We start from the raw sequence: 24,645 nt of genomic DNA on the forward strand, positions 1-24,645 counted from the left end.
TATCATTTTGATTTAGTAAAAACGATGGCTGTATGCGTTTGTGCAGGATATTTCAAGAAACAAGCCAGCAGACTTCAAGCAACAGCTCTAGTACAAGCTGTTAGACAGCTTGAGTTGACTTATTTGCCCGCTGCCTTTCGCTGCTCCATTACTCTCAGCACATCAGCGGCGTTGTTCGCGTCGCCCTTCCTCTTCTTGGGGCCTCTCTTCCTCTTGCTCTTGCCGCCTTGACCGTCGTCATCGTCTCCCTCGTTGCCCCATTCCGAGAGCTTCACCGGCGTATCGTCAAAGTCTGCCTCGTCTTCAAACCTACTGGTGCCGAAGCCCATGTCCATATCTTCGGCATCTCGGTCGACACTCTGCAGCATCCTCTTGTGGCGCTCCCGACGAGCCTTGGCTTCCTCGTCGTCGTCCTCCGCTTCTCCCTCCGGATCTTTGTTTGCCGCCTTGAGCTGCGCAGCTCTCTTGAAAGCAGCCTGTATCGCCGGATCAGACATGGAGGGTCCTTGCAGAGTCTGCGAAGATATAAGGTCTGTCTTGGAGTCCTTGAAGTAGTTGCGCGCTTGTGCTGGCCGCGGCGGTGGCGGCATCGCCATTGTGTCGGCGCTGCTCTCGTTCTTGGTCTTCTTTTCGTCCTTGACCTCTCCCTCGCTATCCTCATCAGAGCTGTCATCCATGCCAGCTAGTGGGTCATAATCGTCTCCTGCATCGGCAAAGATGTCGTCGTTGTCGTCTTCTTCAGCTTCTTGCTGTTGCTTTTGGTAAAATTCGGGTACCTCCATACCCAGCGGCTTCGCATCCTTGTCCGGGATAAACTCTTTGCGCATCTCCTCTTCGACTCCTGGCTGCAACTTGCGGACCTTCCTCTTCTCGTGGCCATCTTCGTCTATAATGATCAAGACTTCACGGCCTTTGCTATCCCGTTCGATGCGGCTTCCGGCCTGTTGCTTAGCACCAATCTTCTTAAACTTGCTGTTCAAGGCAGCCTCTTGCTGAGCCTTGGCAGCCTCTCTCGCAGCCTTCATTTCGGCCAGGATCTGGTCGCGAGTTCTCTTTTTCCCAGGTGCGAGAGCTACAGGCGCAAGTTGGCCCTTCTTCTTCACCTTTTCCTTTTCGACAGCCTGCACCTCTGTTGACTCCAGCTCGTCGAACGCATCGTCAACTTCCTCTTCCGGGGGTGCTTCGGCTTCTTCTTCGTTGCCTTTCTTGTCCCCGTAAACATCTTCGCCCTTTCGTATTCTTTCCAGAAGCTTGAAGTCCAGTCCCTTGATCAGATGCGTACTCGAAAGGTCTCCTCCCGCGATGTGGCTGCTAAGCTTCTCAAACGTCGCTTGGTCAATCTCCTCGTTCTTCAGGGCTTCCTCTAGCGCCTTTATCCTTTTAGCGCGGTCATCTTCCTCGTCGTCGGTTCGGTCTCGTGCTCGGTCGACATAGCCCTCTGCGAGTCTAGATCCCTTCGGGGCTGATGTGCGAAATTTCTTCTGGGGCTGCCCTGCCTGGTTCCTCTCGGCAAGTTGTCGCGCAAATTCATTTCGGCTATGACCAACTCCAACGGAGCGTCTGGTACACGTAATCAGCCGATGGATCACAAAGTGAAGAAGACAACATACGGAGTCATGGGAATGCTAGATCGCTGTCGGGATCCCAGCGCGCCGCCGCCTGGGGTTGCGGCGCCTTTGGTTGAAGCATTGCTCGGCGACGCAGCCTTGCCAGAGTCAGCACCCAAAAGCTTTCGAAATTGTTGATTATTCATGATCGCTCTTTGTCGCAGAATTGGTGACAGAGAGGTGAGCGGCCGCAAGCTGGGCTAGTTTATCAGGCGTCGTCGGCGGAAGCTGTCAGTGCTTCCTGAGCAGTTGAAGAACTTTGATTAGTCATGCAGATCTTTGGACGTGCGGGCTGCAGAGCGCGACGGACCCACCCACTTAACGCGCTTGCAGGCATTCACCTCGGCCGGGGCTCCGTCACTCACCAACCTTGAACTGTCACCACGCCCTTCTGTTGATTTACGCTTCATCAAGAGAAACGAATGAACGTCAGACTCACTCACAACTTCCAAAGATGGTGCTTTACAGTCAGCTAGCTGTATGGACGGGTTGATTTGCAAGAAAAATCGTCGAGACGCAAGTCAAAAGTCGTCCGCCGCCATCACTACCAACACTCATACAGCCGTGAGTCTGCGCATTACCCGAGACAACCGATAGAATGGGTAGTCGCCTTGAGAAGAACTCCTCGCAGGTGAGGAAGCGGATTGAGAACCATGAGTTCACCGATGAGACTGGCGAAGAGTATGAGCAAAGCGCTTTCGGCGGCTTTGGCGACTACTTTCGTCGGAAAAAGATCAAGCTTCAAAACTTGGACGCCGACATGCGCGCCGCCTCAAGTGACAAGCCTCAAATATTCAAAGGCGTCGTTGCGCATGTTATGGGCTATACGCAACCGCCGCTTCATATGTGAGTCACTATCTATATCTCTGCCACGTGAAGACTATCGCTAATCAACGCTCCAGCTTACACCGCGAGCTTGTTCAACATGGCGCAGGCTTTTTGCAGTACCTGGATTCGAAGACCATGGCAACGCACATAATAGCGTCCTCTGTTCCGCCTAAGAAGTCCGTGGATTACAGCAGGTATAGACTGGTCAAACCAGCCTGGGTGACGGACTCAATTCAGGCTGGGAAACTCCTACCCTGGTCGGATTATCGGATAAACAACCACGATGGACCGCGACAGAAGGTCTTCAAGATTGACGAATCTAATAAGCTCAGTCAATCGACACCACAAGTGAAGAGAGGCTACAGGGACCAGACTGATGCTAGCTTCTACACAAGCCAGTTCAAGGGGTCTACTGCAAGTCCCGCGACGCCCTCTTTGAGCCGTTTCGCTGAACGGTCCGAGTCTCCGCTCGCTCAACACCATGGTCGAAACTCGTATAGTCCAGCCGTCTCGCAGACTATGAAGAAGCCGCCGATGAAGTCCAAGGATGACGTGGAGGAATACGATGACATGGAGATTGACGAGCTTATGGTTGGCATAGTCCCAGAGGAGGACAAAGCAGTTGAAGTGGAAGAGGTTGAAGCGAAAACCGCACCACAGCCAACAATTGACGAAGACGGCACCCGAGGAGGAACCGATGAAGTCAAGCAGGAACCGAAGACATCAAACAATATGACATCTGAGGAACATAATGCCATACTTCTCTCGGATCCCAAGATCTGGAAATCATCAACGGCGAACCCCGATTTCTTGAAGCAGTTTTACTCGGAAAGTCGTCTTCACCATCTTTCGACCTGGAAAGCTGAGCTGAAGTCGAAGATGCAGAATCTCGCCAAGGAAAAAGGGCCATCTCTCAAGTCGGTGCGGAGGAGGCCAGGGTCACGGCGGTACGTTATCCACGTCGATTTTGACAGCTTCTTCTGCGCTGTTTCCCTCAAGAAGAACCCACAATACGTCGACAAACCAACTGTAGTTGCTCACAGCAGCGGCACGGCCTCGGAGATTGCAAGCTGTAACTACGTTGCGCGCAAATTTGGAGTCAAGAATGGCATGTGGATGAAGCGAGCACTTGAGCTGTGCCCGGATATCAAGGTCTTGCCATACGATTTCCCCGCGTATGAAGAAGCCAGTCGACTGTTCTACGAGTCTATTCTCGATATTGGAGGAGTTGTCCAGAGTGTCAGCATCGACGAGGCCCTCGTTGACATCACGTCAATCATTCTGTCCTCTGCCGGATCCGATGGCGCAGGGGTTGACGAAGGCAATATCTGGAGAGAACAGGAAAAGGCTGAGGAGATTGCTCTCACCCTGCGTAACAAAATCAAAGACGCGACTGGCTGTGCCGTATCAGTTGGAATTGGGGCCAATATTTTGTTAGCGAAGGTCGCGCTACGAAGAGCGAAACCAGCCGGGCAATTCCAGATAAAGCCGGAGCAGGCGTTAGAAGTCATTGGTGAACTTGAGGTGAAGGACCTGCCTGGGGTCGCCTACAGTCTTAGTGGAAAGCTCGAGGAGATCGGTGTCAAGTTTGTCAAAGATATCAGACAGGTATCTAAGGAGCGGCTATCTTCTTCGCTTGGACCAAAGACGGGAGAGAAACTTTGGGAGTATGCTCGCGGCATTGACAAGACCGAGGTGGGCGAACAAACACCTCGAAAGTCCGTCTCGGCAGAGGTCAACTGGGGCATTCGCTTCATCAATCAACAGGAAGCCGAAGAGTTTATACTCAATCTGTGCAAAGAGCTGGAGAGACGCCTGCTCAGTGAAGAGGTCAAGGGCAAGCAGTTCACAATGAAGATTATGCGACGAGCTCAAGACGCACCCCGAGATCCACCAAAACACCTAGGGCATGGAAAATGCGATTCATTCAGCAAGAGCGTTCTGTTTGGAGTCGCAACTCACAACGCCGAAACCATTGCCAAGGAAGCTGTCTCGATTCTTCGATCCTACAAGTTTACCCCGGGTGACCTTCGAGGTCTTGGTGTCCAGTTGACAAAACTGGAGCCTCTCAAGTCTAGCAATACTGGGCTCGAAAGCAGTCAACGACGGTTGGCATTTCCAAATTTTGGTGGCCAACCGTCGGCAAAGAAGGCTCAAGTAGAATCGATTGAGGATTCAAAGAGTCCTCAGAAGACAAGGGATGCCCAAACTCGGGGCGATGTGTCTGTAGATCCCATTGCAGATGACCCGTTAACACCCAGAAAGCCCAAAGTGCATCCTGCTTTGGCTCTAGCATGGGCTGGTGAAAGGGACGAAAAGGCCCACACTCCTCTCAACATCATGGGCACTCAATTCATCCTTCCCTCCCAAGTCGACCCTGCGGTGTTGGCTGAGCTGCCAGGCGACATACGAGCTAAGCTTCTGAGGGGCCAAAGACCAAAGCCGGAGTCTAGACAGGCATCTCCTCAAGTGAAATCGCGGAGTAATAGTCCGGCGGTTCAGGATGAGATGATCCCATCTCAAGTTGACCCGGAGGTCTTCAACGCTTTGCCGGATGACATGAAAGCTGAGGTCCTGGCGCAGTATGGACGCAAACCGGTGCAACAAACCCGTTTGCCGCAATCACCACGCAAGGACCGACTTATCCAGGGGAAAAAGCCAATCACGCCGACAAAGCGAGGCAAAAACTTGTTCAACGTCAGGGAGAGGCAGCAGGATGCAGCTGCCAATCGCCAGCAGACGAACTTCTTGGCGAACAAAGGCCCTGCGAATGCCGCCCAGGAAGAAGACCCAGAAGAGCTGGATCAAGCATTCCTCGCAGAGCTCCCAGAGGACGTCCGGAAGGAGATCATCGAAGACCACCGCAAGAAGCGGCTGGCCAAACGATCTGGTCTCCTGTTCAACGCCCCCAGAAGGCAACAGAATGGTGAGTCGAGCGACGCTGCGCCCGCTGGACAGACTAAGTTGCATTTCCCTGCGCCGCCCCCCAAGATGAACTTCATGGGTTCCGCCGTGAAGTCCATCCAGGAGATCAAAGACATGCTCGAGGCCTGGCACGACGGGACGCGGTACGATGGGCCGCATCAAGACGATGTCAAGGTCTTTGAGAAGTATCTCGTCAGGGTCGTCTCGGAGGAGCGAGACATGCAAAAGTCCTCGAAGCTGGTGCGGTGGCTCGACTGGCTGGTGGAGGACGACGGCAGCGAGGGACGGGGTAAGCAGGGGTGGAGGAAGACGGTCGTGGATATCAAAGCGGCTGTCCAGAGGGCTGTTGAGCAAAGAGGCTTGGGTCCCGTGAGATTGTAAGGCTATCGTATACGTCACGAAGTTATGATAGGATACCATTGATTGCGTTTGCAGTTTGGCATCGATTTACCTTATGCAGCGTTTCTGAGGCGGCAATTGAAAAAAGCATCGTGATGTCTGACTTTTGACCTCACATGTGAGATGCACGTTGAGATTTACGCTGCGAGAGTGAGACAAAATCATCAATTCAGAGATTCTATAGGCCAGATGCACACATAACAGGGGGTATCCTCCAAAGAAACAATAAAACGCTGCTGTCGTGTAACCATTCTTTCGTCCTTCGAAGAGGCTCTCTCCCATGACCACCAAGACACCTCATCACTAGACCATCACATTTTACAGCAATACGTACGTCGCCAAGCCGCCCACGACAATCGCGGCCCACGACGCGGCTGCTGGCGACGATCGCAAGCCGGCGCTGACCATGTACACGCTCAACTTGAGCGCACCGCCGCAGACCATGCCCTGGTTTCCGTCGCAGGGCAGGTTGCACTGGCTATCGTCGAGCTTGACCGCCAGGCCTGAGATTCTCTGGGCGCACCAGCATTCGCTACGCACATTTGAGCTCGTCAGTCTTGTTTCTCGTCTTACACACACAGCGGGCATGGCCTTATCGGAGAGGTTTGAAGGAAAGAAGGGAGGGGGAGAGAAGCGAGAAGAGTGAGAACACGTACCGGGAATACTCGACGCCGGCGTAGGTGTACTGCTTATCGGCGCCGGTGCTGCAGAAGCTGAGGCATAGCGGCACCGTCATATTGCCCTCCATGACCTTGGATGCGCCGCCCGAGAGAGCGCGCTCGTGGGCCGTGTTGGGGAGGTCGTTTGTCTCGTTGTAGCAGCCTTGGTACTTGTACTTGTCGGAGCCCGTGTAGATTGAGAGCTGGGCCGCCGTGAGGGGCGCGAGGATGGCGAGAACGGCGAGGAGGAGGAGGAGGAGACGGGAGAGAAGGGAGTTGCGGGCCATTGTTGTCGTTTTGGGGTGTTTCTTGGAAATAAGGCTGTAGTTGGATGCGATTGTAGTCGGGGGACCTCGTTTCTGTCCTTCTCTTGCTATCTATTGAGTCTTTCTTGGTGAAGCTGTGGGAACTTCGGCAGTGGCGGGATCGTCGAGTATTGTTTCTTTGCGCGCTGAGTAGAAGACGGTTATCGACGCTTATCTGGAACCAAACAATGGCACACCGGATATCATAAATCGTAAGGGGAGATTGGGACACGGGTATGGCATATTCTCATGCTAAGGTCATCTCTTGGTCGGTTCTCCTTCAAGTCGTCCAAACACAAAACACCGAAATGAGCGAATGAGTGAAGCAAAAGAGCGCAGAGGCAAGACGAATGAGAGAAAAAAAGATAAGCAGGCTAAATCACCTTTATTCCGTCCGGGCGGCGCGAAACCCCTTCAAGGAGATTTGCACACCATCACTGCGCCGCGATGAGGCTGGAAGCCATTGGTGGTTTGGGTTTAGTGCCCAGACGCTACCGCACCCTTTCGATAAACCTCACAAACGGGAAAATCTCACATTCAGGTCCCTCAGGAACGGTCCAATTGGTTCTTAGCGTCCGGGAGCCCGCTAGAGGTCTCGCGTGGTTTGCATAGGCTCAAAAACGCACATTTCAGGGGAGGGCCCTTGTTCGCACTTCGGGAGAATAGTGAGTTGTCTCCACTACAGCTGAAGTTTGGGGCGTGTTCTAGACCAGATTGAGACGGGCGAGAACGATCTCTTTGGGTGGGAGTTGGGTGTGGTCCGTGGGCGAGCCCGGCGCCGGGGTTTGATGATGAGGGCGAAGATCTCAGCTGTTTCCACTACCAAGAATGTGAAGCATACATTTTCTCTCGTGAGGCTTTGGCATTTTCTTGTAATGTAGTCACTTGATGAACTCAAACGGCATGCCATTATGTTGTAAATTACTATCATTATTGTGAATGTCTCGTTTCGCATCCCATCTCATTCTCATGGTTTGTACCAAGAGACGAATTACCACTATCCATGATCTGTTCTAATTAGACCGAGGGGCGCACCGGGCGGCAGATGTTTTCCAACGTCAACATATTAGCTGCCAATCTGCATTTCACTCTCTTTTCGGTCTCTTCTTCCCACAAACACGCATATGGGTGGCCTTAACAGCTGGCCGCTGGCTTCTGATTCCACCATGATAACGACTTACTGCAGTCTTTCAGAATGACCGTGTCCGGCTTTGACAGAGGTCCTCTGGTAAGCGATTGATATGGATCACCTCCGATGATCCTTGTCCTCTTCTTTCTCGAAGATACAATAGACAGCTGAGCTGCCTTGGACTTGGCCATCGCGTTCCGTGCTGGTGTGTTCTGAGAGTACGAGAACCCACAGCATCGGACCGGCTGTGTTGCAGCATTGCTTGCTGTCTGACAGAAGCTCATCCAGTTCAGCGACGCCAGTCTCGGCGAATTTTGTGTATACCCTCAGCTCGTAATCGCTCAGATACGTTTGCGCGTTGCCTTCGTCTTCAATCATCTATTATCACTTCAACCCATCAGAGTCGTAATCACAATGCGTCACTTTGACCAGCGGTAGTTAGCACAGGTACGCACACTACCCCTAACCCGGGGCCTCCAGGAAGCAACTTACAAAGCGCTAATTTCCAAGTCTCCGAATATCCTCGCCTTGAGGGTAACCTCAATATCAAGATTCAACCCCAAGTGTACCGCAAACCCTCGGCTCTCGGACCCGGCATGCTTGTGCTGCTGTTGCCGGACGGGTCTTGTCTTCCGGGACCTTCGCCGTCCCCGGCCGAGATTTTGACTAATCTGTCTCATCGGAAACTCTCTTTCGGATTCGGTTTCCGACAAAGACATGTCCGTCGACGGCCCCGCTAATACGGCCGCGGGCGGCGGGGCGGGAAGCTCGTAGTCTATCATCGGCTTATCATCGTCTGGAATTCGTGTCGGGTCCTTATTGTTGGAGTTGTCCTCATCATCTCCGCCCATGTCGATGAATGATGTTTGTTCGACTGGTAGGGAGTTGTCAAATGGCATCGGGCACCATATGAATCTATCGTCGGCGAGAGGCTCTACGGAGCCGTACATTTCTTTCGGCAGCCATACTGTCAAGCTGTCGCGTTTTGCCATCTCTTCTACTTTTCTCTCTCTGTTCCTTTCTATAGCGAGTGTAGTATAAGCGAGTGAAGTGTAAGTACGTAAAAAGAACAGCGAGAGTAAAGAAGTGAGAGACTGTCAAGAATTTGGCCAAAAGGATAGATGCATTTCTATCCAGAAATTGGGAAAACAGTCATCTAAGTACGTCTCCGGCCCCGACAGACCAACTCTTTCATCATATCCCCCAACATCAACCACCATCAGCAACGAGCCAGCACCTCACAAAATCTTGGCACACAGCACCGAGCAGGATTCGAAAAGCCTGGCCGGCCCTCTCACCAGTGACCACTTGGACCAGGTATCACTGCACCGCTCAATGAAATCATGTATGGGCCCGGGTGGTATTCGCTTCCCAGGGTAGTCAAGAATGCCGCGGGTGCGCCCCCCGGAGTTCTGGCCAAGAATCGACCGAGATCTGCAAGAAAGCCGATCGCTAGAAGGTGTGGAACCCGAACCGCCCCCAACGGTGCAAGAAAACCCGGATTTTTGGCATTCCATTTCGAAGGGGTCCTCTGCTTGCCTGGCACCACGAGCAAATAAGCACGCCGCTGATGACATCCTAACACCACGTCGCTGTCGGTTCGACCCGTTTTATTCTTCCATCTGCTTGGGTATCACTACCACTACCGGCAACGGAGTAGACCATTAACTCCCGAGTGCTAATTTTGGAAACGGCTCAGGGGTCTTAACCGTCGTCGCTCAGATCGGAGGCTGAACTACATTGACCACCTACTTTGCTGATCAACGGTCCTCCTCGCCCAATGTAAAACCCTTCTGCCAGGTTGGTCAGAACCTTTCGTCTTCCCAGTCATGGAGGCCAGCCCCCGTGGAGTACATAGGCAAAGCCAATTTTTAATGCACCTCACTTTTTGGTACACTACGTGAAGCCAGCCGTCGCGTTGAGATCTACTATATGATCGACCCCTGCAGCACATAGAGGAAGCTCACTACACCTTTCCCAACCAGTGGCTTCATGGATGTCATGAGTAGTCATGAGATGCTCCCCCACGCGAACTTCAAGCATCATGACAAGGTTCCCAGGCTCTACTGATGGAGCCATTACGGGACGTCCGTTACATCCTCGACAAAGACAACAGCAACTCATGTTGTCTTTCACCTATTCACACATCTATGCACACAAACCCTTCAATCAAGGATCAAAAAATCCCCATTGAAGTTCAAAGTCGCTTGAGCAAACCAAAGCCTCTCCAAGTTTCACACGATCCTGGCAGTGGGGGACTGCTCGTATCGGATCGCATCTCTTATTTATCTTCCACACATCCATGTGCAGGACTTTTTTTAAAAAAAAAAGGTCCAAACAGTAATCCTTTAGTGCAAAGCGAGCTCAAACACCCAAAACCCCATTCTCAGTAGGCTGCTAGTAGGGAAAGCCATCATGAATGCGCGGGTACTCTTCCCTTACTGATACTCCTTACTCCATCGCCACAATGCATCACTCATCGCCTTGCCGTTAAACCCAGGAAGCGGCCCCTGATCCCAACTCTACTACCCCTTATTCTTAGCTGTTCTGCGTTCTGCTCGTGTTCGTCAACGAATCTCACGACTTGGGATTCTGAGAAACACTATATGTCCAAGTCATGATTCTCCGACTTGATGTTCCTTAGAAAGTTGCGGGAATGAATTACTGCTGAGCAGAAGAGAAACAAGTTGTTTAGAGAATGCCCTTTTATAGGCGACCACCCAGGGTTGCCAGTTCAAAGTCCGCCCTTCCGACCAGGACGGTCTATGACGGGCGGAATGTCGGAGCATCGTTCAATTTCCTTTCTTTTAATATACCAACTATCTATCGCCTGCCGAATGCATACCATACCCATGGCTCGCTCCTTCTTAAAATGATTTCTACAGCCAAGGCGGTCCTGGCGAGCTCAACAATATTACAGCCGTCCATCTATTTGTACCTCGCTCCCCAGTGCAGTTTTCGAGGGACCCTTAGATGCAAAAACTTTCGCAGAATGAAGTAGGCATCGTGGCGGGCCAGCAATCAGGGCATCGCACAACGAACTTTCTTAAGATCTCCATGAGCGTCCTCAAAGCGGATGGACACGTGGAAGGCAAAATGACCTCAAAAAACTTGAATATGTAGTATAATGCATGTGTGCGTAAAGAAATTGGTATCATAGATCGACGCACCAACCTCACATCGATCTCAAGCGAGTGAGGAGCTACAAGTTTCCTATCTTTCTTTATAGCAGAGTCAACAAGACAATAGCATGCCTTGGAAGCCATAATAATACCGCTTTTCCCTCCCGTATCTGAATCGTCAATGCAATGGGTACGGCCCAGTGGCTTCCACTCTATCTTTCAAACGTATTCATCCATGCCCCAACTCCGGTGCTATACTTCCAATCATGAAGATTCAAACATGCAAAAAGCCTTGGAGCAATTGTCGCCGCATCACAATACCTCCAATGAGCCAACATTCAATAGTGTTCTCACATCACAACACACTTCTTATCCTTCTCTGATTTACCATGAGTGGCATTCCTACTAGACGTGGAAACTTCCGTCCACGCAGTAGAGCTCGCGACCTCTTGATCAACCTGCTTCTTCTTTTTCTTCTTCTTTTGGGAACCATTCCAACCGCGCCGTTTCGCGTCCTTGATGTTCTTAGCTGCACTCCGCTCAGCACGACTGGGTCTTCTGTTGACCGAAGAATGCGACTGCCGGCCCGCAGACGACGACGGCGCCTGTAGCCATGCCGGCATCAGACTTCTGCTGCCAGAAGCTTCAGGCCGGTTTGTGGAGTTTGTGCTGTATATCGTTTCGAGACGTTCCACAGTCGGTCGTACCGGGCCCGATTGGGTTGGGCGTGGATGACGCGGAATCGGGGCCAGTAGAGGCATCTCGGTTCTCCGGTTCGATTGCTGACGAGTAGGCGCATCGAATGCGCCAGTGACGCCGCTAGGTGTGCTGATGATCAAGGGTTGGTCTTCGAACTGTGATTCGGCAACTTGAGTCTGGTTCTGAGCTTGTCCCTGGGCTTCTGAAGCAGGCTGCGAGACAGGCTGTGGGACAGATGCCCGACGAGATCCAGGCCGGCGGCTTCCCACTGGTACGCGCTGGACTGAACTGAAGTTTCCAGAAAACCGTCTAGATGGAGGCAGCTGCTCATGGCCCCGCAGACTGGCCAATTGATCTGCCATGGGGAATGGTGGCAGTGAAGACCCGGCAATGTCGTCGAGTCTTGCGTCAGTCGCAGGAGCGGAGTAGGGGTGGCTGTTTAAGGGACCGCCATCTGGACGAATGTGAGATCCATCACCTAGCTGCGCAGATCTAGGCCAAGTTGACGCATTGGAAAGGCGTCTGACTAACGGCAAGTCAGTAGTAGATGCTGATTGTGGCTGTCGCAGCCCCGCAGTATTTGCAGAGGAACCTGATGGAATCTCCAAACCCAGCGAGGGAGGCGCCTGAACCTGCTGAGCGACCGGGGATACGACTGATTGCTCGGGAGAAACTGCCTCAGAATCTTGGTGTGTCCCAGAGCTTGATGGTCGAGCCTCTGAAACTTGGCTGACCATCCGCTGGTCGTCAGGAGAGATGGCATGAGTTTCGCTCTGTCTTCTCGCCGCCATCTGTGGGGAGTCTGGTGGCGAGACGTCATAGATATCATCGTCAAGATCAACATGGGCCGAAGGGCTGTGCGTCGGACGAACTGCCGAATCTGCAGTGCGCGGCCGGCTCATGAGCGTCGAGTCACTAGCTATACGCAGATGATAGCTGGCATTAGCCGGGGGGCTGTTGACCGGCTCTTGATAGCTTAGAGGGCGGCCTGATGATTGAGATAGAGCAGGTCGCGTCGGGAGAGCCCACGCCGATGCGCCAATGGCAGGCGCGGCTGTTTGGGTCCTCGCTGGCTGACTCGGTATCTGCACATCGCCAGGTGTAATGACAGCGTTCCGTAGGAAAGAGGGCAAGTCACCGGGGTCGTCCTTTTGGTAGGGAGGCGGCGGTGGAACCCAGTTGTCGGCGTCGCTCTCGTGAGGATGCTCACGTCGGCCGTCAGCTCGCCGATACTCTACCGGTCCAGCGGCCGGCGGTTGCGGGTGGCGGCTTCGGTTCATAGCAGCAGCAGTGGCAGCGCGACGGAGAGTGTTGGTGGAGCGGGGCCCGTCATGCGAGTAAGGGGCTTCGACTGCCTCCTCTGCCTCTTCTTCTCCAATCATCGAGGCGGTCTCGCCTGCCCCAGGTGCCGAAGGTGAGGTTGGCTCTTGCACATTGATACGCGGGGCTGCTCCAATTCGCCTCGGAACGAGAGGGTCGTCCTCGACGTTATCGTTGTCGGCTTGTCGTTCTTCTCGGGGTTGTGGCATGGGCGGCATCGGTGGCATCGACGGCATAGACGGCAAAGGGTTGCTCCGGGCTGCAGCGCTCGTAGCTGCACGCATCAAGGCACCGCGATCTCCCCGTTTCTGAGCCACAGTCCTGCGACGTACAATAGCCACTTCGGTATCGATATCTCTTTGCTCCTCTTCGAGCACCTCAGGCTCCTTGGTGCCCACTTCAATCTCAATCTCCGTTCTAACACCATCTTCGATATTGTAGTCAAAGTCTAGAAGGGTAACTCTGCCACCGTCAATGAAGTCGATGTCGTCCTCCTCAATGATGGATTTTCCAGGGGAGATGCCCCGGGCTGCGATGACGAGGCGCTCCTGTGCCGATGTCTGACCAAAGCCCGCAACCCACTTCACCGTGCTGACACCGTCGAGTTCGGCAATCTTTGCACCCCAGATGAAAGTGTTCCGGAGCTTATCACACAACATTTGCCATTGGGGGATCCTTGGGTTCTCTTGCGCCCGGGACGATGACGAACGCGAGGGAGGACCACTATTTCTTCTTGCTTGTCCAGCCAAGGCTGACAATCCATCAACCCCTGAAGAGTTGAATTCGGGTACAGCGTCGAGGTCTTCAGGGACACCATAGAGCCAGACATCTTTTCCTTGGAACCCAGCACTGACAAGATCCCCATGGAAAGTCGCTGCGGGAAGAGTGCAAGGCGTGAGCTTAGCCTGAGATCCTGGGTCAGGTTTCGGACCCGTGAAATATGTTGTTCCGTTTCTCAGATCTTCGATGCGTACAGCCCTGAACGTCTCAAAACTACGATCGTAAGTAAAGGTCCAGCTCGCCTCTTCTTGGGCAGAGTCCTGCAGCAGCACAGCATGACTGCAGTCACGACTGGTGTTAGGGAATAGAATAGACGTAGTCCAAAGCGCGCTGATGCTATCGTCGGCCATTTGGTTGCCCGGGTCATAATACGGGGCTGTGAGGATGACTGTGGTAGGTGGTGATGAGTGGATCGTGGTTCCAAGGATTTGAGTGCCGTCGAACGAGAAGGACAAGGAATCGACTCCGTCGCATTTGACAGCGCGTCTATCTGTAGGTAACGCGCCAGGGTTGACTAGGGATACTTCGATACCCCCTTCGTACGCAGCAGCTAGGACAGACCCGCAGGGTGAGAGGGCGATAGTGCGCGGAGCATGATCCAAGATCAGAGATTGGGTGCGGCGCGGTGGTGACTGCTCCAGATCATAGAGGTCGACCTGCATTTCAGAAGATAACACGGCTAGCATCGAGCCGTCGTCCTTGATACAGGTCGACACGGGACGGCGCAAGATCTTGAACTCCCTCTTGACATCGATATCCTTCCCCCGCACATCGAGAACGTAAATTCGAGATGAGTTATAGGCTAGAATGTGGTGACCGCGGGGCGACGGACTAAATTGCATTCCCTCGCCGCCGGGGCATGACGAGGAGCTGATGGAGTTGGATATCAACTTTATAACGGTTTCGCGGGGTCGCAGGTATGCTTCGAAAAGGTTGCGTTTGACTTCTCTGGCGAATAGTCGCCTTAGGCGCGGAAGATCTTCATCTTTGACATCGGTATCGCGAAGCTGAGGATGACTCGAGGCATAGGATTCGCATTTGAAGAGGTGGAGGGCATAGAGCTGGGCCTGTTGGGCGACTGATCGCCATTTCGAGTTGAGGAGGACGAGAGACGCAAAGGAGTCGGGGTCGGTGAGCTGCAATATCCTATGGCCAATGTCAGTAAACTTGTAAGAGAAGAGAGATTGAGAGAGATAGCAGGGACACAGCCATACTGTTGGATAATCTCGTCCGGGAGGCGATCAAAAGCGGAATCCGGAGCCAGGATGGGGGGTTTGTCAATGGACGACCGTGATGCCACTTCCCCATGTCCTCCAGCGTCAGTGCTGGTGTCCATGATGGGCCAAGGGCAGCCCGGTTGCTTGGTTGCTTGCGGCGAAGTTGCTGTCGCTGCGAGGCTAAGAGAGCGAAGGGCGGGAGGAAGTTGACATGATGAATCGTCTGGAGGTTTGGAAAAGGGCCGTTGTTGAGACGAAGTAGGAAGGCAGCGCAGTGCGGTGCAGGAGAAGCAGCAGTAGACGCAGAAGCAGAAGCGAAGCGTTAGAGGCAAACGCAAAGACAACAAGTGCAGGAAGCACAACAGTGTGAGCTGAGTGTGGGATCACAGACTTTGTCTCTATTGGGCCCTTGGTCTTTAGGCTGGGACTTGGGAATTGGGGACTGAGGGACATGGACATGCGGCTGCGCGTGCGAACGCAAGCAACATGTGGCGGAGCGACGCTACTGGACCACCTGAAGTTAGCCCATTATCTTTGCATCAGTGGGTGGATGGTGTGAGTGGTGAGTTGCGTGAGGGCATCCTCCAAAACAACCAGGTGCATTTCTGTCTGCCTGCTGCTGGGCTCATTCTGCCCCCCATCCCCCCCTGTTCCTAACGTACTTTACCCACTGATTTGGCGCTAATCATCGGCGTTGGCACCTTATCGGAAGGTACCCGACCAACCCGAGCTGACCTTGCCTAGATCTTCCGTTCTATGGGGCCCTTGGAGTTTCTTTCCGCAGGCAAACATATTTCAGACAGACCAGGGACCCCCCTTTCTATCAATAAGGCGTGACGACCTGCACGTTCTCAAGTCCATTCTGTTAAGACTTGGGACTCGGGAGTGCTCAAAAGAACTTTGAATAGTAATGGTCAAAGGTCATGAAGGTGAATGATCCCTTTCTCTGATTCTGCGACACGCTTCGAGGTTCACAACACTACCCATATACCCATAGCACTACATCAAAGGCAACCAACATGCATCCCATTGCAACCACAGCTGCACCCTCTTACCCGCTGGATCTGTCATTGACATCTGGGCGATTGGAACCTGTCTTCCTACCTATGGGAAGGTGGAGATAGAGGCCTTGCTTCAGAGACACAAGGCTTCGCCAGGTCACTTGGGAGCTGACAACACGAGGCTGAGTCTTGAAACAATGCAACAGCAGCAGACTCTCTACCACTTCGTTGGGCTTACTCTCTCTAAGCTTATGTTGGCTTCTCCTTGCCTCATCACCATGTGGCTATCGTGAGTCTCTGGTGTCTACTTCAGACACAACATCAAACCGGTGGCGCCTGGCTATCCGCTAAGAACCAACAGAGAATGGCAGACTCGTTCTCTGACTGGTGTAGCTTTGACGCTGTTGGGGAAGACATTGAAACAGGGATGCGGAACCTCAGCGGCAACCTGCGAATCGCGATATGCAGGGAGAGAGCTTACTATCAACTGTGTCAAGTTGAGCTCCGAAGGCATTAATCAAGTGTCTCTGATGAGCAGCCACCAGTCTCATCTCGACATAACTCTACAAGTGTGAAAGATGGGCCTTTTCACATCTCAGCTAGAAAGGTGGAATGCCCCCGCCAACTACCTTAGCCCAACCGCCCGACACAACTCTCTTCCAACAGTCCACCTCCAACACGCAGAAAGCCCAGCGACTCGCCGAAGTTGCAGAATTTCCGAATGCGGATGCGCATGATATATCGTCGTGGGTGCTTCAAGCCTTCAAGCCCTTCACAGCGGCCAACCACAGCGAGACGCCAAACACCCTCCGGGCGAAGGGTGATGCTATTTTTGGATTTCGTGGTTGAACACCACATGCTGAGTGGGTGCCTCCACGGCTAAACCCGCCATTCAGAGACCTTCGTCAAAAGGAGACAGCGGACGCCATGTGTAAGACAGACAGCCTGATGCCATCTTATATTGCTCGAAGCAGTGTAGCAGATTCGTCTTACCAACGGTATCACGAGACAAGTCAGCTGGCTTCACTTTCTCACTTTACCTTTTCGAGGTGCCGGCTTACCTAACCCGGACACGACTCGGCACCGAGTCGGAATACGACAAGAATGGACACCCGGGAGTTGAGAATGTCTCGCCAGCGCTATTTCTGGACCTTGCGAGGTTTTTCCATGGGCCATGAGTCCATGACTGCTGGAGACCTTCCCCAGTATTTCTTGCTTCATCTAAGCAACGGTCCCTTGAAAGATGCCCATATTTACCCCGACTGAATGCTACAGAATAAGGAGCAGTGACGCCAAAAAGCAGGGAGCGATAAGAGCTCTGTGACAGCGGATAAGGATCAACAAGAAATTCTCGAGTCTTGATCCTTGGCACACAGAGGGGAACACGGCCAGTACTCGCGCAAGGATAGAAGCTCGTCGACGGGCTACGAGAACGCGGGAAGCCTCATCTATCAGATGAAGCGCCAAGCCGGCAGCACCCTGCGCAGAGGGAGGAACCGTAGTCCCCTACGCGTGCGTGGCCGTGTTCGTGCCAGGAGCTCTCTGTTACCGGTGCTGTTTGAGCCTGGAAAACTTCATCATGATTCCCTTTTCAGGATGAACTAAGTGGCCGTGAACTACTTGGACAAGTCGGCAACTGATCAGAAGATAGCAACGGGGTATTTTTGCGGCAGTTTTGCTCCGATACGATCAAACAGATGACGATGCCCATGTCTCTCCCTCGGTGAACCACTGCCGTCCTGTTACCGAAAACAGCGAAACCCCAGCTCTCCGGCGGCCTGCTGTTGGACTGTTGGACAACGCTCCAGTGTTTCCAGTGGTCCCCTGGAGACTGGCGGGGGGTTCGCCGGGTCTCTTTACAAGGACTTTCTGGCTTCCAGAACCTTCCTGGCCAGCTTCACCTGCGTGCCCTGCGTCAAGCCGGCCAACAGAGAACACAGGCCCTGGCGACGTCACTGCAGATGGGCCACTTGGCAGTGCGCTGACATAGCCCGTGCCCCCTATCAAGTTTGCAGCGCGCAGCCAGCATGGGGGCCCTGGCGTGGAATTGTAGATGGGAGATGGCAGTTGTGTAGTGCGTGAGGTGGGCAGTATCACCCCAGAAAACCCGCATTTCCCACCTCCCGGATCCCTTCTTCACTGAGGTGAGAGGAGTTGGGGTACCTGGCCGTAGCAGTTGGGTAGGCCAAGCCAAAGTGAACAAAGACACGCTCGGCGCCGCCAAGGTTCGACACATTCCATATTGTCGTTCTCAGCGATATCAATCGTCATTCCGAAAAGTGGCCCACCCCTTTCTCTTTGGAACCGATCAACACCCGTACATCTACAGCCTCTTCTCGTCCGAGACTGTCCGCAGGTCCATCTACGATCCCCTCAAGACTCATCTTCGGCGTCTTACCCGCGCCATCTCACTGCTGCAGAGAGTCTGTGAGACTGGCACGGATCCCTCCTCGGAAACGACATGCAGCAGCCGCTAGTTTAGCCTCATTCTCTCGCATTCACTCACTTGCAGTCTCGCTCCTCCTGCTGCTTTCCCCCGCTCGGCTTTGGGCTCTTGTCTCCCGAAGCAGAGCAGACGGCTTCCCACGGTGGCTCTCACGTGGGATCGCGCAGCGCCGCCGCAGCCCGCGGGACCATATGACCTCGAAACATGTTCACCCCTCCTTCGACCCGTCATGGAGACGAGGAAGTTCAACTGGCGGAGATACTCTGCGCCAGTTGCCATCGCCAGCATGATCCTAGCGGCCCTCTCCGTCGTCCTCTACTTCAACATTCGTGAATATCTCGCTGTTCGAGATGGGGTCCGATTTGATGTCTCTACTTTTCCCCAAAATTCCCTGGCGGTACGTCGCACAAGAGTACTGACGCTGCGTGACAGGCCAACTTGCCGAGGGTCACCGTCGATCTCGGCTACGCGAGGTATTCTGGGAATTCGCTCCCGAGCGGCGTGAACCAGTTTCTGGGAATGCGGTATGCGGCGCCTCCGATAGGAAATTTGAGATGGAGAGCACCTCAAGATCCTGAGCCGAAAGAGGGCACGACAGATGCCATCGATGTAAGGCACCGGGCCGTGTCGTTGGATCGAGTGCCACCTCGCTGACAGAACCTCAGTTTGGGCCCATTTGTCTCGGGACGGATGTGACTTATCCTACTTCAGGCCAAGACGAGGACTGCTTATACGCCAACGTCTGGTCGCCAACAAACACGACGGCTGACTCGAAGCTTCCTGTATGGTTATTCATTCAAGGTGGTGGTAAGGTCCCCTCCACTCATACGACATTGCTCCATTTAGAGATGAGAGTCGACTCGTGTTCATGCTCTTGTGTGTCATTCTCTTCTTAAGCTCTGATCTGACACTGCTTAAGGTTACACGTCAAATGCCAATCCCAATTGGAACGGCTCCCAAGTTGTAGATGTCTCGGGCAAAAACGTTGTCTTTGTAAATTTCAACTACAGAGTCGGACTTTGGGGATTCCTGGCGAGTGACCGGGTTCGAAAAGACGGCGAGCTGAACGTGGGACTTTTGGACCAGCGATTGATGATGAAATGGGTTCAGACTCATATATCAAAGGTAAATTCTCATGTTTCATGCCATTTTCATTCGTACTCACACGCACTGCAGTTTGGCGGTGACCCAAGCCATGTAGTCATCCACGGCCTCTCAGCCGGAGCAGGCTCGGTCGCCCTCCACCTCGCAGCTTACGGCGGACGCGACGACAAGCTCTTCATAGGCGCCATGTCCGAGTCGGTCTTCTTCCCCGCGCAGCCTCGTGTTCCGGAGCTTGAGTACCAGTTCAATCAGACGCTGGCTAAGGTAGGCTGCACAGATGACAAGGACCAGATGGGCTGTCTGCGCGGTAAAGACATCAAAGCGATCCAGGACGCCAATATCGCATCGCCATTTCCGGGGAGGGCGGCAAACCCGCACTTTTACTGGACTCCATGTATAGATGGCGATATTCTACAAGATTATCCGTACCGGCTCTATGACAAAGGTTCATTCATCAAAGTCCCCGTCCTCTTTGGGACAGGAAGTAACGGTTAGTCCCGTCATCCAACTGCAATCATGACCGAGGTACTCACATACTCCTTCAGAGGGATCCGTTTTCGCCGCCAACGTCGCAACCCAAGACGAATTCGTCTCCTTCATGACAGACAACTACCCCAAACTCACAAAGAACGAAACCGACCCGATGCTGCAAAAGTATCCCTTGTTGTCGCCACTACCGAACCACAACGTCTGGTTCCCGTCCACCAGCCAAGCCTACGGCGAGACGACCTTCATCTGCCCCGCCAACACCATCATGAACGCCTACGCAACCGCCAACCGCTCCGGGACGAGCTGGTCCTACCGCTTCAACGTCCAGGACAACGACAACACGGCCTCCGGCCTCGGCGTCCCGCACGTGTTTGAGGCGCCCGCCATCTTTGGCATCGACGCGTGTCCGACGCCCGACAGTTTCCGGACGTATAACAAACCCATTGTCTCGCTGATGATGAAGTACGTCATCTCGTTTGTGCGCGATCTCAACCCCAATACGTATAAGCTCGCGGGTGCGCCGGACTGGGGCGATTGGGGACGGAATCAGTCGCGGTACGTGTTTGAGTTGAATAAGAACCGGATGGAGAACGTCGATGATGGGCAGAGGGATCGGTGTAACTTTTGGAAGGGGATCGTGGAGGTCATGGAGCAGTGAGGGAGGGCCTTTTTCTCAGATATTAGAGCACCGCGGACCATGGATAATGAGGCGTTTGCATCTGGTGGGTTGGTTTCTTGTTTTTCTTGTGCATACGAGTAGATGGCGTATCGGGTTGATACCAGCATTGGATGATACACATAATGTGTCTATTTCAGATTTCTTTCTACTGCATAATTGCAAAATTGTTTTTAAACACGTGTCTTTTTCTCCAAGGACTATTGATTTTCTTCACCACATAATAGCTTCTTATTGCAATATAATGGACCTTAGTGAGAGAGTATATCAATGCCACTAGAGTCGTTTGACACGATAATGGACGCAGTAGAAAACCACCAGGGAACGACATCCCAAATGGGTAAAGTCAAGGGAAGCTGTGCCGCAGATTCGGGCACAGAACGGGGCCAACCTGCATGTGCTTACGCTCAGCAAAAACACCGCCAGTAAACGAGGCCTGAACTGGACAGTTGCGTCACGGACATGGCAAGGTGCCGCTTTCTCTCATGTGACTGATGTCGTCGACCTCAACGCAGCGGCGCGGCGCAAGGCAGCAGCCTCAACATTCGAAACGAGTCCGTACATTGTCGTGGGCTTTTCATCCCCCTTCCCGCCGCCCGCAGAAGGAAGCGAATCTTGTGAGATCATAGAGTCGGTTTTTATGTTCGACTCTACGCAAGCTTCTCCGTCTCATTTGTAGGATTCAGTTTCGCGCTAAAAGACTGATAACCAGAAAAAGATGCCGTTGAAGGACCCCCAAGCTGTGGTGGCACAGAAGGACGAGGAAAAGTCGGAGCGTGAAGAGAAGGCTGTCTATGATGATACGGACTGGGAGCACGTGGGTGCATCTATCGATGAAAAAGGTACGTCTACGTGTCCAATGTTCTCAAATCAGCTGGGAGAAGCATTCCGAGTCTGGGAAAAGTCTATGAGTTGACGGCGCAGTAGAAACGGCTGAAGAGGAGTGTACCGAAGACAAGGAAGTCAGCCAGCCGGGTCAGGTAGCCTCCGAGAAACCGGAGCGCCGGTGGCAGGGACGTCGAAGACAGGAGGATGAGGCAAAAGGGAATGTTGTTTCTGAGCTTGTGAGTTTCTGTTTCTTCTCACATTGCGAGATGACGTGTTAATGCTAACCATGTATGTTATCCATGGCAGCTTTCTTTTCTAGCTGGACTGTTTTTATGGGCCGTTTGATGGAGTGTCCTAGAGTGAGATACGTATATACGAATTCGAGCTCTGAGCATGAGAAATCTTTCGACGTATTTCGATTAAAATCGCCAGCTTGCAATAGAGAAGCACATCATCATCCTAATGTGTGACTACTGAACTTATTGCCTGCTTTCTCCTCAAACACCAAAGCAGCACTTCAACTCCTAGCAACGATAGGGAGCCGGCATTCTAAAGAGGGAAGTATGGTTTTCGCCTCGCAAAGCTCCATGGACGACCTATTAATAATAATCTCTCCTTCTATCATATGGAAACAACTCCCCTTTATCAGGTTTCCGTCCAATAATGCAATATCTATAGACAGAATTAGTCCGTCTATCCAAACAACTCAACAAGAGCACAGCACGCAGAGGCAAAGGGGGAGAAAGGAAGGGGGGGGGGGGGGGGCAGGATCTACTCACGCCGGCATGTACGCATGAATATCCCTATCCCTCAAATCATTCCTCACATCCACCAAAAATACATTAACAGCCTCGGGCGTCCACTTGAAAGCGCGCGTAAACGCCGCCATAGTAAAGGCCTCCATGCCCGTCGTCCCGTTCTCGAGCTGGATCCGGCCGAGCTGCTTGTGTTTCGCGCTCTTGGGCCACTCGTTGAGCGGCCACTTGAAGGTCGTGACGGACACGTCGACGAAGCCCGCAGCGGTGAGCCCCGTGGTCGGATCGCCGGTGGCGAGGGCGCGCGGGTCGATGTACGGCCTGCCGAGCTTCTGGGAGGCGGCGGCGAGAAGGCGGGACCAGTGCGAGAGGGCGTGGTGGGGGGTTAGGGTGCCATCGTCTGAGGTTACGTGGACGTCTAGTTCTTGGAGTTCTATCCAGCCGCCTGGTTCGAGGTTACTGGGTCTGTATTAGTCTCTGTCCAGGAGGGCGTGGTAAGGGGGAGCGTAGTTTTTGCATGTTTCTTCTTGAATGTCGAGCAATGGAGGGGTACTTCTTACTCGTAACATCTACGGAGGTAGAGGTCCCAGTCGTTGATGGCGCCCGTCATGACGCGGCTGTGGATGTAGTTGAAAGGTCGTGACCAGGTCCATTCCTCTTCGAGGTCGTCAATCTCGAATTTGAGATTGGGAGGTACACTTGAACTCCATGGTTAGAAACACCCGAGAATCGTGGCTGAAGGAAGTGCAGGAGAGCGAGAAAGTTCCGGTAGCGAAGGACGTCGATTCAATACATACTAGTCACAAAGGGGCGGCGAGAGATCGATGCCAATGACCTGCAAAAGAGAAGACTTTATGTTAGACGGAGAGTACAGAAGGTGACGGATTACCCCTTACCCTCCCGTGCGGGGTGGGGGGACATGAGACTTTCTTACCTCCGCCTCTGGATGGTCATCCGCAAAGTTGACGGCCCAGATACCGCTGCCGGTACCGACATCGAGCACCCTGCCGCACGCAGTCTCGTTGTCCATCCTGCACGGCGGGGCGACGCCGCAGGTGAAGTCGAGGGATATGAGCCATAGCTCGTTTTCCAACTCTAAGGCCGTGGAACATCCGTCCGGGTTAGCTTAATCAAACAGAAAGCAGTTTGTGATTCGGGTACTCCAGTATGGGTGTCGAGATACACCATGCAAATACAGAGAAGGAGAGAGCGAACCTAATCTTTCCATCTCCCGCTCATCGTTGGGCTTGGTGTATTCTAGTATATCATGTCAGGGCCTCACGTCCATGCGAAGGTCATCTCCAGGTTAGAGTCTTGTTATGGTGGAACTCACTGCCATCTTTATACCGGTGATACGTCCTCCCATTCTCCACGCGGTAGTTGAGAATGGATTCCCGGAGACTTGTACTCGATGAAACGATCTGGATACGAAAACACACTTATTGAGTTGAAGGTCTTCTTCTTACCCTTTCCAATGACACAAGGTAAAGGCAATCGGAAGGTGTGAAGGTAAGGGAAAGAGAAGGGACGGACTCAAAGCTCTTACACTTTGGATATCTGACCGATCGTCATCTATTACTCCATCGCCCAACTCCCGCACGTCAGCAGGGTTGTTGTCGATCATGTTGTGTAGCCCGAACTAGAATAAAGGGGGGAATGGGTATGGGTATGGGGGACGGTCCCGAGAACCCGGATCTTGTCAAAATATCCGTATCCGTGGATCAGCTTTGAGAACTAGAAGAAACGAACGAGAAGAAGAGACCGGGCCCGAGCTGACGGGGGAAAGTGTGAAAGAGCAGAATTAAAAAGGAAGAAAAAGACGGGGGTGGTTGTTGGAAGTGTTGGACTGTTGGTGGTGGATGTCGTTGGCAGTCGTCTTATTCTGGCAACGCCGGATCTGGTGACCAGGGGAGGGATTTAGACGAACTGTGCCGTCGGGTGGCATGTTCGCCATCGTTGGTTCTCCTTTTTTTCTCCTTCTCTTATCTTCTGTCTTAATCGAATTCGCAAGGTCAGTCGATTTGTGGGAACCTTCGAATTGACGAAGTTTGGATAGGCAAAGGGGTTCGGGAGATAATTTGGATGTGTTTTACTCCGTACCCCGAATAGACATGTAGGCGAGTCATCTTGCTTGTCGTTCGCTTGTTTTGACTTACGCTACTACCGGTTTTCCATTGAAAAGACCAGGTCGGTCTAGACTCTACTCTATCCGTAGACCTCTGCGAGGAAATATGAACTTGCAAATTCACGTGTTGCAGGGTGTACGAATATCTTATCACATCTCAACTTTTTGATGTCCTGGGAAGAGAAGCAAACGCCGGGGAATCCGTCATTTTAGACGACGGGACTTGGCCCT

The 24,645-nt window shown here is 52.9% G+C and overlaps 8 protein-coding genes across 8 annotated transcripts; 3 read left to right on the forward strand and 5 right to left on the reverse strand.

Moving 5' to 3' along the window:
- Positions 1–119: 119 nt before the first annotated feature.
- Positions 120–1,753, reverse strand: CTAM01_00326 (uncharacterized protein; the record flags this gene model as incomplete). Its single annotated transcript, XM_060516379.1, has 2 exons — positions 120–1,560; positions 1,611–1,753. The coding sequence occupies 2 exons, from the start codon at positions 1,751–1,753 to the stop codon at positions 120–122; spliced, it is 1,584 nt and encodes a 527-aa protein (XP_060389005.1).
- A 452-nt stretch (positions 1,754–2,205) lies between these two features.
- Positions 2,206–5,741, forward strand: CTAM01_00327 (impB/mucB/samB family protein; the record flags this gene model as incomplete). The annotated part of the gene is made up of 2 exons (XM_060516380.1): positions 2,206–2,453; positions 2,510–5,741. The coding sequence occupies 2 exons, from the start codon at positions 2,206–2,208 to the stop codon at positions 5,739–5,741; spliced, it is 3,480 nt and encodes a 1,159-aa protein (XP_060389006.1).
- Positions 5,742–6,077: 336 nt separating this feature from the next.
- CTAM01_00328 (WSC domain-containing protein) lies at positions 6,078–6,705 on the reverse strand (the record flags this gene model as incomplete). Its single annotated transcript, XM_060516381.1, has 2 exons — positions 6,078–6,291; positions 6,416–6,705. 2 exons carry the CDS (start codon positions 6,703–6,705, stop codon positions 6,078–6,080), a joined length of 504 nt encoding a protein of 167 aa, XP_060389007.1.
- A 1,264-nt stretch (positions 6,706–7,969) lies between these two features.
- CTAM01_00329 (uncharacterized protein) lies at positions 7,970–8,703 on the reverse strand (the record flags this gene model as incomplete). The annotated part of the gene is made up of 2 exons (XM_060516382.1): positions 7,970–8,192; positions 8,345–8,703. 2 exons carry the CDS (start codon positions 8,701–8,703, stop codon positions 7,970–7,972), a joined length of 582 nt encoding a protein of 193 aa, XP_060389008.1.
- A 2,621-nt stretch (positions 8,704–11,324) lies between these two features.
- Positions 11,325–15,109, reverse strand: CTAM01_00330 (F-box domain-containing protein; the record flags this gene model as incomplete). Its single annotated transcript, XM_060516383.1, has 2 exons — positions 11,325–14,919; positions 14,988–15,109. 2 exons carry the CDS (start codon positions 15,107–15,109, stop codon positions 11,325–11,327), a joined length of 3,717 nt encoding a protein of 1,238 aa, XP_060389009.1.
- Positions 15,110–17,446: 2,337 nt separating this feature from the next.
- On the forward strand, positions 17,447–20,688 carry CTAM01_00331 (carboxylesterase; the record flags this gene model as incomplete). The annotated part of the gene is made up of 9 exons (XM_060516384.1): positions 17,447–17,503; positions 17,747–17,967; positions 18,321–18,414; positions 18,562–18,792; positions 18,870–19,046; positions 19,103–19,244; positions 19,357–19,562; positions 19,614–20,031; positions 20,087–20,688. 9 exons carry the CDS (start codon positions 17,447–17,449, stop codon positions 20,686–20,688), a joined length of 2,148 nt encoding a protein of 715 aa, XP_060389010.1.
- Positions 20,689–21,424: 736 nt separating this feature from the next.
- CTAM01_00332 (uncharacterized protein) lies at positions 21,425–21,892 on the forward strand (the record flags this gene model as incomplete). Its single annotated transcript, XM_060516385.1, has 3 exons — positions 21,425–21,548; positions 21,634–21,770; positions 21,854–21,892. The coding sequence occupies 3 exons, from the start codon at positions 21,425–21,427 to the stop codon at positions 21,890–21,892; spliced, it is 300 nt and encodes a 99-aa protein (XP_060389011.1).
- Positions 21,893–22,309: 417 nt separating this feature from the next.
- Positions 22,310–23,913, reverse strand: CTAM01_00333 (methyltransferase domain-containing protein; the record flags this gene model as incomplete). The annotated part of the gene is made up of 7 exons (XM_060516386.1): positions 22,310–22,754; positions 22,850–22,987; positions 23,087–23,124; positions 23,224–23,384; positions 23,505–23,546; positions 23,623–23,710; positions 23,836–23,913. 7 exons carry the CDS (start codon positions 23,911–23,913, stop codon positions 22,310–22,312), a joined length of 990 nt encoding a protein of 329 aa, XP_060389012.1.
- Between the last annotated feature and the right edge of the window lie 732 nt (positions 23,914–24,645).

Source organism: Colletotrichum tamarilloi (genome assembly GCF_030869305.1).
Source record: "Colletotrichum tamarilloi strain Tom-12 chromosome Unknown Scaffold_1.1, whole genome shotgun sequence".
NCBI lineage: Eukaryota > Fungi > Ascomycota > Sordariomycetes > Glomerellales > Glomerellaceae > Colletotrichum > Colletotrichum tamarilloi.